This window comes from Pristiophorus japonicus, chromosome 2 (assembly GCF_044704955.1).
Source record: "Pristiophorus japonicus isolate sPriJap1 chromosome 2, sPriJap1.hap1, whole genome shotgun sequence".
Taxonomy (NCBI): Eukaryota; Metazoa; Chordata; class Chondrichthyes; family Pristiophoridae; genus Pristiophorus; species Pristiophorus japonicus.
Window position 1 is genome coordinate 296,566,526 of NC_091978.1, and position 19,291 is coordinate 296,585,816.

The window sequence follows — 19,291 nt, forward strand, 5'->3', positions numbered from 1 at the left end:
AACTAACTCACTACAATTGGATCAAACTAAATGCCAAGAATTGCGATTTCTAAGATACTCCAAACTAAACTAGTTGCTCCAAAAAAATTGGAGCAACTACAGCTGAAACTTGGGCCCATTAGGGTAGTTGAAATCCCCCACTATTACAGCTCTATAATTTTTGCACTTCGCAGCAATTTACCCACATGTTTGTTCTTCTCCCTCTGACTGCTTGGGGGGGGGGGTGGGGGGGTCTATAATGCACTCCCAGTAATGTGATCGCCCCTTTTTTGTTCTTTAATTCAACCCATATGGCCTCGTTTGATGACCCCTCTATCATTGATAGGTCCTTACTTTACAGTATAAATGCACACGAGGCCCATGCTTGAGAGAAGGTCAGTCTGTGACCTGTCCTTTATTCCTTAGCACTCAAGTGATGAAGGTGGGTGGAGCTTCCTCTTTTGTACCTGAAGGTCCAGGTTAGGAGTGTCTCCCACCTAGTGGTCAATGTTTTCACAGTGTACAATTTAGGTCAGATTATACATGGATTACAATGCTGGTTGAATACATGACATCACCTTCCCCCCCAAAATCTTATTGGGATCACAGGTTGAGTCTCTCTGGTGGTTTACGCTCTCTTGTAGAGCGCCTGAGTTGGGGCTCCGGTTGTTGGGCGCTGGCCTGAGTGTCTGCTGTTTGCGGTGCCTCAGGCCTATCCAGACTGCCCACAGTGATTGAACTCTCCTCCCTTTGGTTCCGGTGTTCGGTCACCTGTGGTGGAGTGAACTCTACATCGTGTTCTTCCTCTGCTTCTTCTATGGGGTTGCCGAACCTCCTTTTATTTTGATCCACGTGTTTGCGGCAGATTTGTCCATTGGTAAGTTTAACTACCAGAATCCTATTTCCCTCTTTGGCAATCACAGTGCCTGCAAGCCATTTGGGCCCTGCAGCGTAGTTGAGGACAAAAACAGGATCATCTACATCAATACATCGTGCCCTCGTATTCCTGTCATGGTAGTCATATTGTGGCTGGCGCCTGCTCTCGACAATTTCTTTCATGGTGGGGTGTATAAGGGATAGTTGGGTTTTGAGCGTCCTTTTCATTAGCAGCTCTGCGGGTGGAACCCCTGTGAGCGAGTGTGGTCGGGATCTATTGGCCAACAGGAGGCGTGATAAGTATCTTTATAGGGAACCCCCTTGGATTCTGAGCATCCCCTGTTTGATTATCTGCACTGCTTGTTCTGCCTGGCCGTTTGAGGCCGGCTTGAACGGTGCCGTTCTGACATGGGTGATTCCATTGCCTGCATTCAGTGCTTGTGAAGCACGGGCCATTGTCGCTGACCAAGATATCCGGCAGATTTTCTACCGTGGCAGAGGATGTGCTTGAATTTAAAATGTCACACTCTATCCATTTGGAGTAGGCGTCTACTACAACCAAAAACATTTTTCCCATGAAAGGACCTGCGTAGTCCACATGGATGCGTGACCAAGGCTTGGCGGGCCATGGCCAGGGGCTAAGGGGGGCTTCCCTGGGCGCATTGCCCAGCTGGGTGCACGTGTTGCACCTGCGAACATAAAGTTCCAGATCTGCGTCCCTTCTTGCAGCTGTAATTTGCAATAGGGTCAATAAGATCAGAGAGTTGAATGCGTGGCTCAAAGATTGGTGTGGGAGAAATGGGTTTTGATTGATGGGGCACTGGCACCAGTACTGGGTAAAGAGGGAGCTGTTCCATTGGGACGGTCTTCACTTGAACAGTGCTGGGACCAGTGTCCTGACAAATCAAATAACTGGGGCTGTAGACAGGACTTTAAGCGAAATAATGTGGGGAGGGTTCAAGTGAGGGGAAATTTAGAAAATCAAAGAGAAAAGACAAGACAATAGGGAGGTGGCAAAGGCTTTAAACTGTTAAGGTGCGAGGGCAGAATCTACAAGAAATGAAACAAGCTTAAATATGAATGAAACAGAAAAGGAGAGCATGGGACAGACTAAACTAAGGAAGGACATATGGAATAAATAGTTATAGAACAAAAGATGGCTCAAAATAAAGTGAGAGGAACTGTTATTAAAAATGAGAAACTGTCTGTACAGCAATGCACACAGTGTCCATAATAAAATGGGAACTGGAGGCAATAGTACATTGCGAGGAACCATATTGCGTAGGGATTACTGAGACATGGCTACAGAAAAATCAGAACTGGAATTAAACATTGCAAGGTATAACCTTTTATAGAAAAGATAGAGGGGGAGAAAGGAGAGGTGGAGTAGCTGTACTCGGAGATAATGTAAGGCAGTAGGACAAAGTAACAGAGTCATATAAAGTAGGACTGAAATAGAATCCATGTGAATAGAGATAAAAGATAATGAAGGATCGATCACACTAATAAGGGTAGGCTACAAAAAAGACTTGCAAATATATAGCGCTTTTCATGACCACCGGATGTCCCAAAGCACTTTACAGCCAATGAAGTACTTTTTGAAGTGTAATCACTGTTGTAATGTAGGAAATGCGGCAGCCAATTTACGCACAGCAAGTTCCCAACAACAATGTGATAATGACCAGATAATCTGTTTTAGTGATATTGATTGAGGGATAAATGTTGGCCAGGATGCTGGGGATAACTCCCCTGCTCTCCTCCAAAATAGTGGTATGCAGTCTTTTACTTAGAAACATGGGAACATAGAAAATAGGAGCGGTAGTAGGCCATTCAGCCCTTCGAGTTTGCACCGCCATTCAATATGATCATGGCCGATCCTCTATCTCATCACCATCTTCCTGCTTTTTCCCCATACCCCTTGATATCTTTTGTTTCTAGAAATTTATCTATCTCCCTCTTAAATATATTCAGTGCCTTGGCCTCCACAGCCTTCTGTGGTAGAGAATTCCACAGGTTCACCACCCTCTGAGTGGAAAAAAATGTCTCCTCATCTTGGTCTTAAATTTCCCACCCGTATCCTGAGACTGTGACCCCTTGTTCTAGACTTCCCAGCCAGGGGAAACATCCAATCTATCCAACCCAGTCAGAATTTTATGTTTCAATGAGAACACCTCTCATTCTTCAGAACTCCAAAGAGTATAGGCCCATTCTGCACAATCTCTCATCATAAGACAGCCCTCTCATCCCAGCAATCAATCTAGTGAACCTTCGTTGTACTGCCTCCAAGGCAAGTATATCCTTCCTCAGATAAGGAAACCAAAACTGTGCACAGTACTTCAGGTGTGGTCTCACCAAGTCATCATGACTGATCTGATCTTGGCCTCAACTCCACTTTCCTGCCTGCTCCCCATAACCCTTGACTCCCCTATCGTTCAAAAATCTGTCTATCTCCTCCTTAAATATATTCAATTACCTCCACAGGATAACCTCACATTTTCCCACATTATGCTCCATCTGCCAAATTTTTGCCCACTCACTGAAGAAAGAAAGACTTGGATTTATATAGTGCCTTTCACGACCACCGGACGTCTCAAAGCGCTTTACAGCCAATGTGTAGTTACTGTTTTAATGTAGGAAACGTGGCAGCCAATTATCTGTATCCCTTTGCAAATTCTTTGTATCCTCCTCACAACTTGCTTTCCGACCTATCTTTGTATCATCAGCAAATTTGGCTACATTACACTCAATCTCTTCTTCCGTCATTAATATAGATTTTAAATAGTTAAGGCCCCAGCACTGATCCCTGTGGCACACCATTAGTTACAGTTTGCCAACCTGAAAATGACACACTTATCCCGACTTTCTGTTAGTTAGCCAATCCTCTATCTATGTTAATATATTACCACCAACCCAGTGAGCTCTTATCTTGTGCACTAACCTTTTATATTGCACCTTAATGAATTACTTCTGGAAATCCAAATACACTACATCGACTGGTTCCCCTTTATTTTCTTCTTGGGCAATCCCTCGAAGTCGAGGATGACATGTTTTCACACTAAAAGTGAGTTCTCAGGTGACCTACAATCTCTGTCACAGGTGGGGCAGATGGTGGTTAAAGGAACGAGTGGCTGGGATGCCTGTGTTGCCACGCGCTCCTTCCACTCTGGATGCTTGGCTTCAGCTTGCTTTCGGCGAAGAGACTCGGTGTTCAGTGCCTTCCCGGATGCTTTTCCTCCACTTTGAGCTGTCTTGGGCCAGGAATTCCCAGGTGTCGATGGGGATGTTGCACTTTTTCAAGGAGGTTTTGAGGGTTTCCTCTGCCCACCTGGGGCTCGATTGCCGTGTTGAAGCTCCGGGTGTTTTGGGAGTCTTGCGTCAGGCATGCAGACGATGTGGCCCTTCCAACGGAGCTGATCGAGTATGGTCAATGCTTCGATGCTGGGGATGTTGGCCTGAGTGAGAACGCAGACGTTGGTGTGCCTATCCTGCCAATGGATTTGCAGGATCTTGCAGAGGTAGCGTTGGTGGTGGTACTTCAGAGTTTTGAAGTGCCTGCTGTACATAGCCCATGTCTCTGAGCCACATAGGAGGGCGGGTATCATTACTGCTCTGTAGACCATGAACTTGGTGCCGGGTTTGAGGTCCTGGTTTTCAAACACTCTTCCTCAGGCGACCGAAGGCTGCACTGGCACACTGAAGACGGTGTTGGACCTCGTCATCAATGTCTGCCCTTGTTGACAGTAGGCTCCCGAGGTATGGAAAATGGTCCATGTTGTCCAAGGCCTCATTATGGATTTTGATAACTGGGGGCAGTGTTGTATGATGGGGCAGGTTGGTAGAGGTCCTTTGTCTTTCGGATGTTTAGTGTAAGGCCCATGCTCGTACGTCTCAGTGAAGGTGTTGACGATGTCTTGGAGTTCGGCCTCCGAGTATGCGCAGACGCAAACATCGTCCTGCGTACCGTAATTCGATGACGGAGGATGGGGCGACCTTGGATCTGGACTGGAGGCGGCAGAGGTTGAACAGATTCCCGTTTTGTCCTGTAGTTTAGTTCCACTCCAGCAAGGAGCTTGCTGAGGGTGAGATGGAGCATTGCAGCAAGGAAGATCGAGAAGAGCGTTGGTGGGATGACACAGCCTTGCTTGACCCCGTTCTGAATGTGGAACGGGTGTGTGGCGGATCCGTTTGTCAGGATCACGGCTTGCATGTCATCATGAAGCAGGCGGAGGATGGTGACAAACTTTTGAGGGCAGCCAAATCTGAGGAGGACGGTCCATAATCCCTCATATTTGACAGTGTCGAAGGCCTTTGAGAGGTCAAAGGCGGCCATGTACAGAGGTTGGTGGTGTTCCCAGCATTTCTCTTGTATTTGCCGTGTGGTGAAAATCATGTCCATTGTACCCCTTGGTGGGCGGAATCCGCATTGTGACTCTGGGAGGAGCTCTTCAGCCACAGGGCGAAGGCGATTGAGGAGGATTCTTGTGATGACTTTCCTGGTGGTCGACAGCAAGGAGACTCCTCTGCATTCGGATTTGTCACCTTTCTTAAAGATGGTCATGATTACAGCATCTCTGAGGTCTGCTGGCATGCTCTACTCCTTCCAGATAAGAGATGAGGTCATGAATCCATGCCAATAGTGCTTCTCCGCCATATTTTGGTGCTTCGGCAGAGATTTCATCTGCTCCTGATGCCGCCGCCTTCAGTTGTCCGATGGCCTTTTCAACCTCGTGTCTGGCTGGAGTTGTGCTGAGATGGTGGCGGTTGGCCACCCACCATCTGTTCTTTAGGTAGCGGGTTTTCTGTTGGACCTTGGCCTTCAGACGTCGTATAGCTGCTTTATTGCTCGCGAGTTTCCAATTTAAGAATGCTTTGAGCTTGCAGCATATTAGCTCCTGGATCTCCTGGTCTTCTCATCAAACCAATCTTGGTGTTTCCTGGTTGAGTGACCAAACATCTCTTTGCAGGTGCTAATTTATGGAGGCTTTGAGGTCAGACCAGGTATTGTGGACATTCTGGGTCATTGGGAGGAGTCGGGTTGGTAGCGAGGCCTTGGTTGAATAACAGGATCTTTGAGTGCTCTGGTGTTGGTTTTCCTGCGGCATTATTTCTGTTGCCAATTAGGCGGTGGTCTGTACAGCAGTCGTCCGCTCCTGTCATGGCGCGGGTGGTGCGCACGGCTTTGCAGTCCCTCGCTCGGAAGATGACGTAGTCCAGCAGATGCCAGTGCTTGGAGCGAAGGTGTAGCCATGAAGCCTCATATTTGTCTCTTCTGTGGAACAGGTTATGACGAGGCCGTGTTCTAAACATTTCATCTGGAGGAGGCTACCTTTGGGAGTTGGCTTTCCCTACGCCCTCTCTGCCGATCACAACTCTCCAGAGGTCAGTGTCCTTTTCAACTCTGGCGTTGAAGTCGCCAAGGAGGATCAGCTTGTCGCCCATTGAGACTCAGGACAGGGATTGTTCGAGGCTGGAGTAGAATTCCTCTTTGGTCTCGTCTGTAGCTTCCAGTGTTGGGAAGTACAGGCTGAAGACCGTAGCGCCCTGGTTCCAGCAAGGGGAGTTTCTGAGGCGGCCCACTAGCTCATTTTTTACGGTGAAGCTTACCCCATGGAGGCGGTTGTCTTCTGGTTTACCTTTCCAGAAAAAGTAGCCGCCACCTTGTTCTTTGAGCTGGCCTTCCCCTGCCCGCCAGGTCTCGCATAGGACGGCAATGTTTAAGTCGAAGCGCCCGAGTTCCCGGACAACGATAGTGTGGTCTGTTGCTGTTGGGGTTGTCCACGAGGGTCCTGATGTTCCAGGTCCCGAATTTCATCTTTCTGTGTGTGAATTCTTTTAACGTGGGATGGCCGTTGCACACTAGCTACCACACGGGCTTGACAGAACAAGGACTTTGTCCAATGGCAATGGTATCCAAGATGACCGGAGACCAGGCTCTGCTGAATGGGCCTAGTTCATACAAGCACGCATACTCCTACTGTCCTCCTTCCTCCATTCCACAGGAAATCTCTCCTTGAGATCTCTCCTCTGACCTCCGACTCCTCCTGGGCCCCGGCTCCAGGTCTCTGACCTCCCGACGACTCCTGGGCCGAGTCCTCCTGGAGTCGGAAGTCGGGGCCCAAGAGGAGTCGGTGGTCCCCTTTATCCATCCTGTCAAGCATTATTCCCTTTTCATAAAACCATGCTGACTCTGCTTGATAAAAATCATGCTGACTCTGTTTGATTGTATTATGGTTTTCTGAATGTCCTGCTATTACAGATGTTAAGCTAATTGGGTCTATAGTTTCCTGCTTTCTTTCTCCCTTCTTTCTTGAATGGGGCATTACATTTGCAGTTTTCCAATCCGCTGGGACCTCCAGAATCCAGGGAAATTTGGTAGATTGCAAGCAATGCATCCATAGAAACATAGAAAATAGGTGCAGGAGTAGGCCATTCAGCCCTTCGAGCCTGCACCACCATTCAATAAGATCATGGCTGAGCTCTGCAGCCACTTATTTTAAGACCCTAGGATGCATGCCATCAGGTCCAGGGGACTTGTCCAACTTTAATCCCATTAGTTTGCCTAGTATTTTTTCTCTAGTGACTGTTTTAAGTTTCCCCCTCCCTATAGCCCCTTAATTATCTATTACTATTGGGATGCTTTTAGTGTCTTCTATCGTGAAGACCGTTACAAAATATTTGTTCAAAGTCTCTGCTATTTCCATTTTCCATTATTAATTTCCCAGTCTCATCCTCTAAGGGACCAATGTTTTCTTTCGCTCCTCTCTTCCTTTTTATATATCTGTAGAAGCTCTTACTGTCTGTTTCTATATTTTTTTTCGAGTAATCTATCTTCGCTCTCTTTTATTATCATTTTAGTTGTCCTTTGCTTGTTTCTAAAATTTTCCCAATCCACTGGCCTTCCACTAATCTTCACAACATTGTATGCCTTTGTTTTCAATTTGATGCCACCCTTAACTTCCTTAGTTAGCCTTGGATGGTTCATCCTTCTGTTAGTCTTTCTTTCTCACTGGAATATATCTTTGCTGAGAGTTATGAAATATCTCCTCGAATGTCTGCCACTGCTTATCTACCGTCTTGCCCTTTAATCTATTTTCCCAATTTACTTTAGCCAAATATTTCTTCATACCTTTTGTAATTGATTTATTTAAGTTCGGGACACTTGGTTGAGACCCAGGTTTCTTGCTCTCAAACTGAATTTGAAATTCTAACATGTTATGATCACTCTTCCTTTACTACAAGGTCATTAATTAATCCTATATCATTGCACATTACCAGATCTAAAATAGCTTGCTCCCTGGTTGGTTCCACAACATTATTGTTTTAAGAAACCATCCTGAATACACTCTTATGTACTCATTCTCGAGGCTCCTTTTGATAATTTGATCTATGTGAAGATTAAAATCGCCCATGATTATTGCAGTACCTTTCTTACAAGACTCCATAATTTATACTCTGTTCCACAGTGTAGCTACTGTTAGGGCACCTGTAGACTACTCCCACCAGTGACTTATTTCCCTTATTATTCCTTATCTCCATCCAAAGTGATTCTACATCTTAATCTTCTGAGATGATATTATTTCTCACTACTGCACTGATCACATCCTTTATTAACAGAGCTACCCTACCTCCTTTTCCTTTCTGCCTATCCTTCCAAAATGTCAAATAACCCTGAATATTTAGTTCCCAGCCTTGGTCACCTTGCAACCACATCTCTGTAATGGTTATCAGATCATATCCATTTATTTCTATTTGTGCCGTCAACTAATCTTGTTACGAATGCTGCGCACATTCAGATAAAGAGCTTTTAATTTTTTCTTTTTACCATTTTTCCCTGCTGTAACTCTACTTTCTGTTGTACTCTTATCTTTATACGCTCTGTGCCTTCCTGTCACACTCTGGTTATCATTACCCCTGTCGCTATCCTGCACTATTGCCTTCTCCTTTCTCTTTGACTTTTTAAATTTCCACTCACATGAACCCTTCCCCACCACCCCCACTATTTAGTTTGAAGCCCTATCCACACCACTAGTTATTCGATTCGCCAGGACACTGGTCCCAGCATGATTCAAGTGAACATCGTCCCGATGGAACAGCTACCTCTTTCCCCAGTACTGGTGCTAGTTGCCCCATGAATCGAAACACATTTCCGCCACACCAATCTTTGAACCACACATTTATCTTTCTGATCTTATTTACCCGATGCCAATTTGCTTGCGGCTCGTGTAGTAATGCAGAGATTATTACCTTTTGTGGTTCTGCTTTTTAATTTGGCTCCTAGTTGCTCATAGTCCCTCAGCAGAACCTCTTTCTTTGTCTTACCCATGTCGTTGGTACCTACGTGAACCATGACAACTGAATCTTTCTCCTCCCACTCCAAGTTCCTCTCCACAGGAGATATCCTTAACCCTGGCGCCGGGCAGGCAACACAGCCTTCGGGATGCTCTTGGCTGCAGAGAATAGTATCTGTCCCCCTAACTGTACTGTCCTCTACCAATACTACATTTATTTTTACCGTCTGCGTATCCCAGGGGCACATGAGATTCACAAGTGTCCCTGGGATCCTGTGGGCCGGCCCAACCAATTAAAAAGGGGATTCCCATTATGCTTATGTCGGGAAATCCCACAAGCATATTATGAATGACATAAACATATTTTCTCACAACCTAAATAAAAATAAATCATCACATGTTTAAAATTAATTAAAATACAATTTAAACATTTAAAAGAAAAATAAATTTTTTTGAAAAAATTAACTTAAAATTAGTTTAACATTTTTTGAATGTTTACATGATTAAAATGTTTTTTAAATTATTTAAACCCTTACGCTGGTAAAACAAGGCCATATGCCTGCTTTTACGGGATGTTAGATTTTGTGGGCAGTAGTGGGGCAAATAGCCCAACTCTCCGCCAGTAAAAGTCCATTTCCTGCGCATGCGGATGATCTGTCGAGCTGAAACTTGACAGGTCGCAAGTTTCAGGTTTTTTGCAAAGTGCGGTCATCGGCACTGTAAAATCCAGGCCATTTATTTTTTAAAAAATTAGACTTAACAAAGTTGGATTAAAGGGGCAGAGGCATCATGATATGAAATTGTCTAAGAGAAAGCAGAGAGTAGTTGTAAACAGTTGCTTTACAGACTGGAGGGTAAGATGCAACGATGTCCTGAAGGGTTGGCTTTAAGACTACTGCTCCTTTTGATACATATTAATGACGTGGACTTTTGGTATGGGGGCACAGTTCAGGAGGACATAGACTGGTGAAATGGGAAGACACATGTAAGATGAAATTTAATAAGTGTGAAGTGATACATTTTGGAAAGAAAAATGAGGAGAGGCATTATAAACTAAATTGTAAAATTTTAAAGAGGGTGCATGAATAGCATGGGGCTATAGGGGGAGAGGAACTTAACACAATCACAATCACTAAGGAGGTGGTACTCAGTAAGATAATGGGACTAAAGGCAGATAAATCCCCTGGACGTGATGGCTTGCATCCTAGGGTCTTAAGAGAAGTAGCAGCAGGGGTTGTGCATGCACTGGTTGTAATTTACCAAAATGTCCTGGATTCTGGGGAGGTCTCAGCAGATTGGAAAACTGCAAATGTAACGCCCCTATTTAAAAAAAGGGGGCAGACAAAAAGCAGGAAACTAAAAAAAGCAGTTAACATAACCTCTGTGGTTGGGAAAATGTTGGAGTCCATTATTAAAGAAGCAGTAGCAGGATATTTGGAAAAGCATAATTCAGTCAGGCAGAGTCGGCATGGATTTATGAAGAGGAAATCATGTTTGACAAATGCTGGAATTCTTTGAGGATGTAACGAAGAGGGTAGATAAAGGGGAACCAGTGGATGTGGTGTATTTGGACTTTAAGAAGGCATTTGACAAGGTGCCACATAAAAGGTTATTGTACAAGATAAAAGTTCACGGGGTTGGGGCTAATATATTAGCATGGATAAAGGATTGGCTAAGGAACAGAAAACAGAGTCGGGATAAATGGTTCATTCTTGGGTTGGCAATCAGTAACTAGTGGGGTGCCGCAGGGTACAGTGCTGGGACCCCAACTATTTACAATCTATATTAACGACTTGGAAAAAGGGACTGAATGTTAAGTAGCCAAGTTTGCTGACGATACAAAGATAGGAGGAAAAGCAATATGTGAGGAGGACACAAAAAATCTGCCAAAGGACATAGACAGGCTAAGTGAGTGGGCAAAAATTTGGCAGATGGAGTATAATGTTGGAAAGTGTGAGGTCATGCACTTTGGCAGAAAAAAATCAAAGAACAAGTTGTTATTTAAATGGAGAAAGATTGCAAAGTGCTGCATTACGGCGGGACCTGGGGGTACTTGTGCATGAAACACAAAAGGTTAATATGCAGGTACAGCAAGTGATCAGGAAGGCCAATGGAATTTTGGCCCTTATTGCAAAGGGGTGGAGTATAAAAGCAGGGAAGTCTTGCTACAGTTATACAGGGTATTGGTAAGGAAGGCCACAACTGGAATACTGCGTGCAGTTTTGGTTTCCATATTTACGAAAGGATATACTTGCTTTGGAGGCCGTTCAGAGAAGGTTTATTCGGTTGATTCCGGAGATGAGGGGGTTGTCTTATGAGGAAAGGTTGAGTAGGTTGGGCCTCTACTCATTGGAATTCAGAAGATTGAGAGATATTCTTATTGAAATGTATAAGGTTATGAGGGGGCTTGACAAGGTGGATGCAGAGAGGATGTTTCCACTGATGGGGGAGACTAGAAGTAGGGGGCATAATCTTAGAATAAGGGGCTGCCCATTTAAAACTGAGATGAGGAGAAATTTATTTCCCCAGAGGATTGTGGATCTGTGGAATTCACTGCCTCAGAGAGCTGTGGAAGCTGGGACATTGAATAAATTTAAGACAGAGATAGACACTTTCTTAACCGAAAAGGGAATAAGGGGTTATGGGGAGCGGGCAGGGAAGTGGACCTGAGTCCATGATCGGATCAGCCAAGATCGTATCAAATGGCGGAGCAGGCTCGAGGGGCTGTATGGCCTACTGTTCCTATTTCTTATGTTCTTATGAACAGAGAGAGCTGGATGTTGACACTTCTGCTTAACCACATAATAGAGGCAGTTTCCTGCAGCCAAAGAGGAGAGAATTTTGTTCCCATTTTATTGTAGTTCCCAAACATTTGGACAATTCCTACAAAATGAAAAGTCCAAAATCATCACAATCTGTCACTGTATTCTGGACTTTACAGGCTCAATTTTCCCTGGTGATTTGCAGTGTTTTCCTGGCTTAAATTTTAAAAATCCAAGTTTCTCCAAAGATTGTGCGCCAGCGTAACTCAGTTAGTAACAATTTTTTAAGGTTTTTCTTTGCGTCATAGTAACCTGATGTCTGCGGCAGTTTTTCACATTTATGCAAGTTTGGCCAACTTACATTTCTCCTAGGAAGCGTATGTGACCACTCCCAAAAAACCTCCTGGGCACTTAAGAAAAACTAGCACACATCAGACAATCGGCGCAGAAAGACGCCATTGTTTTCATGCAATGTTTTGGAGGGAGTCAAGAACACATTAAATATGCATCATGAAGCTTAATTTTTTTCAAACTGAAAATGGAAGTTTAATGCAATTCTTTATTGCTGGATTTTTAAAAAAGTGCCACGCCACCACCGAAAGTCTCCAAACCAGGCTCGAGGGTCAGAGGGTCAGAGTGTCGGCCTGCAGAATCAGTCCCTCGCCCAGACACAGAGGCTCGGGCCTCGGCTTCAAAAGAAGTCCAGGAGGGGGTGAAGCCAAACTGAAGGGATGAGAACCCTTGCACTATTCAGCAAGCAGCATCAAATGAAGGCGGGGGCAAGGGGGGATTGGTGGGGTGGAAGCTGAACTGAAGGGATGAGAACCTTTACATTATGCAGCAAACAGCATAAAATGAAGCCCAGGATGGGTGGGTGTTCCCGATCTAAGTAAGCCTATTGCGCATGCGCAGACCTGGGTGTGGTCCATACTAGAGCATCGACCTTGGGGAGAGAGACCACAAAAGCTTGTCCTGCTGTTTTGAGCTTCTTGCAAAGATACAGTTTAATCATGGGGACAATACTGACAATGCCATACCTTGTGCAAGCCTTCTGCATCATAGTGCTGCGGAGGAGACAATTGATTCGACGTCCTCCCATGAGGAACCTCCGAGCACGTAGGATGATGGGCAGGAGGCCTTACCCACGTCGGGTATATCGAGACGGGCGTTCATACCTGCACCGTAGTGATGCAGACTGTGTGAGAGAGCTGCGTTTCTGCAAAGAAGTTGTAACCAAGATCTGAAAGTTAGTAAGAGCAGAAATGCAACCTTGGAGGGAGGACTGCTTTGTCATTTGAAGTGAAAGTTACAGCTGCACTTTCATTCTATGCATCTTGATTGTTGCAGGCCACAACTGGGGATGTTTGTGCTGTTTCTCAACATGCAACACATATCTGCATTCGGCAGGTGACTGCTCCACTATATGCCTGGAGGAATGACTACATAACGTTCCCCATGACTGTCCAGGCAATGCGTGAAAGGGCTGTGGACTTCTCCAGGATTGCTGGCTTCCCAAAGGTACAGGGCTGCATTGATTGTACCCACATCGCCTTGTGAGCACCTTTGGAGGATTCCGAGATGTGCTCGTGTGATAAAATGCATCACATCATATCAGTTGATGCAAGATACCCTGGGAGAACCCATGATGTGTTCATCCTATGCAAGAGCGCTATATCTGCCATGTTTCAGCAGCAACCAGAAGGACAGAGCTGGCTACTGGGAGACAAAGGGTACGGCCTCGCCACCTGGTTCATGACGCCCCTCCGCGGAAGCTGACTGGGAATACAACATGTCGCACATTGCGACGTGCAGCATAATGGAGAGGACCATTGGCATCTTGAAACAGCATTTTCGATGCCTGGACCATTCCGGAGGCTACTTGCAATACTCCCCTGAGATTGTTGGTCAGTTCACTGTTGTGTGCTGCATGCTGCATAACGTAGCCATCATGAGGCAACAACAGCTGATAGTTGAAGACCCACCTGAGGTGGTAATGGCTGATGATGAGGAGGAAGATACAGATGATGAGGAGGTACGACGAGGAAGCCATGCAACTACCTGAACCCGGAGCACGACGGGGGGCAGGCCATCGTGCCCGTTTAATGATTGCTCGAGCCTTCCACCAGCAGCTCATCCGTGAATGCTTTGCTGTCTGAAGGCTGAGCGGCAACTATTCTAAATGGACCATGTTTACTGTTTGGACCTGTTCTGTAATGTGTTGTGTTGTGTTAATGGAACAAATAATGGAAATGATTCTTCTTTACTTCAAAAAGTTGTGTTACTAATGGAGCAAATAACGTAAATGATTAAGTTATAATTTAAAATATATTTTATTCAAAAATGTAATCAACACTTGTTTGTATTTAACTTTAATAAAAATATTCTTGTCTCAAACTTTTAAGTTTTCAGTTAAGATCAATTACAAACTTTTAAACTTGTAAATTTATATAACTTGGAAACAACTTTTAATTTGAGAACAGTTACAACAGTCACAACAACAATAATAATAACAGCAAAGAAAGGCTGCACCCATCTCTCCTTGTTGCTCGAAAGGCAATTTCGCTAGTCGTACGATTAGAAGTTGCCTGCGACGGTTCTTGAGTTAAATACCAAATGACACACCAGACAATGGCGGTACTGTTAATGTTCGTTTAATACAGAAGTACAAGACTCACCACTTATACTTTATAGTTACCCAATAGGTCCCTGGATGATCAGTCCGTCCGAACACTGTTCCGTCAAGGGTCTCTTAAGAACATAAGAATTAGGAACAGGAGTAGGCCATCTAGCCCCTCGAGCCTGCTCCGCCATTCAATAGGATCATGGCTGATCTGGTCGTGGACTCGGCTCCACTTACCCGCCCTCTCCCCGTAACCCTTAATTCCCTTATTGCTTAAAAATCTATCTATCTTTGACTTGAAAACATTCAATGAGCCAGCCTCAACTGCTTCCTTGGGCAGAGAATTCCACAGATTCACAACCCTCTGGGAGAAGAAATTCTTTCTCAACTCGGTTTTAAATTGGCTCCTCCGTATTTTGAGGCTGTGCCCCCTAGTTCTAGTCTCCCCCACCAATGGAAACAACCTCTCTGCCTCTATCTTGTCTATCCCTTTCATGATTTTAAATGTTTCTATAAGATCACCCCTCATCCTTCTGAACTCCAAGGAGTAAAGACCCAGTCTACTCAATCTATCATCATAAGGTAACCTCCTCATCTCCGGAATCAGCCTCGTGAATCGTCTCTGTACCCCCTCCAAAGCTAGTATATCCTTCCTTAAGTAAGGTGACCAAAACTGTACGCAGTACTCCAGGTGCGGCCTTACCAATACCTTATACAGTTGCAGCAACACCTCCCTGCTTTTGTACTCCATCCCTTTCGCAATGAAGGCCAACATTCCATTTGCCTTCCTGATTACCTGCTGCACCTGCAAACTAACTTTTTTGGAATCATGCACAAGGACCCCCAGGTCCCTCTGCACCACAGCATGTTGTAATTTCTTCCCTTTCAAATAATATTCTCTTTTACTGTTTTTTTTTCCCAAGGTGGATGACCTCACACTTTCCGACATTGTATTCCATCTGCCAAACCTTAGCCCATTCGCTTAACCTATCCTCTTCCCTGATGCCTACTTCTGCCGAGTGTTACTCCTAAGTCCTCGCTATAGACTGTCTGAACCTGTCTATCTTTATACCCTCCTTTTCATGCCTAACTAGTCGAGTTGGTGCCAGTAAGTCTGAGGTGATCAGGGTCTTTCCTGATGTCGAGTTGGTTCCAGTAAGTCTGAGGTGATTAGGTCAGTAAGTCTAAGGTAATTAGCTTCTTTCCTGCTGAAATTGATAGTGCATACTCTGTCTTTGTGTTGGGGGAAATTGACTCCGCTTTGTCTGCCCAGACCAGTGACCTTATGGTCTGTACTTCCACATTCCTCCACGTTATTCTAAGACCGTTGTGCTTGATCTTGTTCACCCCTGCCTGCAGGTGGTGGCGCAGCGTTTCTCGGTTTGGTACCAAGCTTATTCTTTCGAACATCTCGGGTAGTGCGCACTTCATGATGGGAGGGGGGTGGGGGGCAGGCAGTAATATGGAAGTCCCGGCTTGGGCCTCTTCAGAGGCTGGTCTGAGGATTGGAGTGGGAGTGGCAGTTGATTCCGTCAATGGCCGCGGGGTCTGAGCGTGTTCCCTTATTGTGGCAGCTAACTCCAACATTACCTCCCTCATGTGCCCTGACAGTGTCTTAATGACCTGTGACATTCCCTCCCTCATGTTAACCAACAGTGTCTCAGCTACCTGTAACATTCCCTCCTTCATGTGCACCGACATTGTATTAGTTGCCTGAGACATTCCCTCCCTCATGTTTCCAGACCGTGTTCCCATTTCTTGTTAGAATGTTGTTACTTCTCCCGACAGTTCTGCTACCTCATCACCCACCCCACTGAGGGTGTCCAGGAGTGATCTTGTAAGGTCAATGCTCTCCGCACTCATTGTCAACATCTGAACCACATCTGTTAGATCCTGCACCTCAGGTGAGTGCTGTTGAGCTCTCCTTCCCATCCTCACTCTGGGTGTAGCTCGCTGCATCCCACTGGGACCTGTAGCCTTGGACGGTGGGGCCCTTGGTGTGTCTTGCTGAACCCTACTGACATCTCCAGCCTTGGACTGTGGGGAAACCATGGAATGTCCCACCAGCACTCGTACCACTCAGGAAAGGGGCTGGCACCTCAATGGGTGGCACCTGCACCTCCAAAGTGAGTACAACAGTGGGGGCTTCATCCATCACCTCCCCCTCCCCCTCACCTTCGCCCCCACCCCCATGCTCCTGGTCTGGAAGGTGGGATTGGAAGATGGTCTCTTCTTCAGGCTCATCTGCATCTGAATCTTCTGCATCGTCAGGGTTGGCCTCAAGTTCTGCAAAATATAAAAGAACAGACAAATGGTTAGCAGCAGAGGAGGAGGCAGGGTGACTGGCATGAGTAGGCTCACACAGTGCAGGCAGCAGGCTGATTTGAAGGACCACGATGAATTACAACATATTTTATCAACCGAAGTGTAGCTGACGGAGACATCCCCATGAACCGAAGCATGGCTAGCCCGTGCAGGACTTAACATTTAGCAAAGCCAGACTATGGAATTTGCAGGACTTGCCCTCTCCCTCGAGTATGGGCCCAGCTTGTACAATGGTGGTTGCTTTTCTCCAGGTAGGACCCATCAAAGCAGCGACTCTCTTCCAAGGGTGTCAGTGGGTGCAGATTTGCTGGGCCTCCTCCTGTTCGAGTTCTTTTCCTTTTGTTGTGTGCCACCTTCCTCTGCAAAGATGAAAATATAACTTTTTTTTAAAAAAAGAGGGTGTCTTTTTTTCTGGGTGGGACATATACAGATGATCACATTTACAATTACAATTCCATTGAATAAATGAAAATCTTACTTGCACTAACTACTTGACCAAGGTCCTACCACTTCTATTTGCACTGGCTTACGGACCTTGGGGTGCTCATCATTGCACAGTTGGTTCCAGCATTTCTTCATTTCTTTTGGTGATACTTTTATGTGACCTTTTATGATGTCCCGCTCGTGCCATCTGGCCTCAATTATAGTAACTAGTGTTTCCATTTCACCCTATAAGAAATTCTTGGTCCTTGAGCCGCGTTGCATATTGTACTGCAGCTCCGATTTTTCCAATGAGAATTAAAGTTCTCGCACACAGCTGGCTCTCTAAAAATGGCCAAATGCAGACTTGGACCTGTACTGGGTATGCGCGCCCATAGCAATCATGTCAAAAATGTCCTTTTTTCTTCCACACATGCGCAGAAGGGGGGCGGGGGGGAGAGAGAGAGGGCATCGTTTTTTCGGCACAGACATTAGGCTCCACCTCCCCCCCCCCCCCGAATCTGAAGGATGGGCTTTGCGGCGCCAATTTCAAAAAATAGAATAGGGAAACTTGCTAGTTGTTTTTTTGGAGTAGTTGGGGCCAAAAAAAGGGCGTAACTCTGGAAATACGCCAAAAAACAGCATTGGGGAAAATTGAGCCCCAAGAATGTGTACTTTTGCGTGGTTATTCATCCACAGCACAAAACACCTTGTGATTCCATATCAAAGAAAAAAAGATGTCATCTTACTATGGCTGCAAGGTACTTCAGGTTTCAATGCCTTTCCATTTATCTGCACTGAGATGATTGGTTCTTTGAGGTGTTGTAAATCTACAAAATGTTTTATGTTGAGAGTTCCTTTATTGATATTATTGCTCGTAGAGATATATGACGAGGAGCTTCAATTTTCCTTCTTTAACCTAAAAGCATTAACTCCTTGCTGGGGTTTATTCCGGTCACCTGGTACCATGCCTAAGTAACAATTATTAATGTGAGAATCTTAGCTGTTGGCAGGCTACTTAAGTTCCAGGTGGGAAGGACTTCTAATGGATATGGGTTTGTTGGGTAGAGATCAGCTGTGGGAATGCTGGCCATTACTTTTCCCAGAGGAGCTGTAATTGAAGTCAGCTAACTGGAAATTGAACCTAATTACAGCCTGTTGCTTCTCACTTACCATACAAACTTGCATGAGGGGAGTGCTCTTCAAATTTAAATGATTTACTTTGAATTTGTGTTCAATTAACTATTGAAATAAACCATATTTAATTATTTCTATTGTAGACATGGATCCAGCATTGTTGAAAGAAAGGGAACTGTTTAAGAAGCGTGCCCTTTCCACTCCTGCTGTAGAGAAACGAAAAGTGCCTACCTCTTCAGGTTCCTCTAGTTCCAAAAAGAAGAAACCAAGGCCAGATCAGGGAGGTTCTTCAAAGCAAAATTCAGGTAAATTGGGTGGTGTGTCTGTTAAATGCTTCATTTAAGTTTACTGAGTAGAACTGGCAGTCAGACCATATAAAATGCTGAATTGCAATGCCAGAAAATGAAGTTCACATATTTCAACAATTGTTTTTGAAAATGTTTAGTTAATATGCACTGCTGAAATTGGATATCGTGAGAAATATAATTTAAAGCAATCTCATTGGTGACCTCAGACTAAAATAAATATCTGTGATACATAACCGGTTTTATTGTTCGGCTGGTACTTCTATACTTTCTTCTTTTAGTTGGAAGGGGGGTGGTGGGTGGATGGGAGGGAGTATGTAGGAAGTGTTTATTTCCAGGGAGAATGTGCTACACGAAGATAGATATGCACATCGAGGCTTTTTGTTGAAGTTGGTCATGCTGTAACCTTTTGGAACCTTTAAAGAATACAAAATGAAGGGAACTAAACCAAAGACAAACTCCTAGTCTTCTTAGTCGATCCCTTGTATTGAGGATGACCTGCTTCCACACCAAAAAGGGATGAGTTCACAGGTGTTTCAATGAAGGATCTGATACTCCAGGTTGTGAACTACACATTGA

At 45.0% G+C, this 19,291-nt stretch overlaps 1 protein-coding gene across 3 annotated transcripts in view; it reads left to right on the top strand.

Annotated features, from left to right (window-relative positions):
- Positions 1 to 19,291, top strand: part of gtf2e2 (general transcription factor IIE, polypeptide 2, beta) — a 244,217-nt gene that overhangs the window by 16,247 nt on the left and 208,679 nt on the right. For all 3 annotated transcript variants that reach the window (XM_070865079.1, XM_070865073.1, XM_070865064.1), the window contains exon 2: positions 18,551 to 18,712. In XM_070865079.1, the coding sequence (XP_070721180.1) occupies positions 18,553 to 18,712 (160 nt within the window). In that variant the 5' untranslated portion in view covers positions 18,551 to 18,552. The remainder of the gene's footprint in view (positions 1 to 18,550; positions 18,713 to 19,291) is intronic.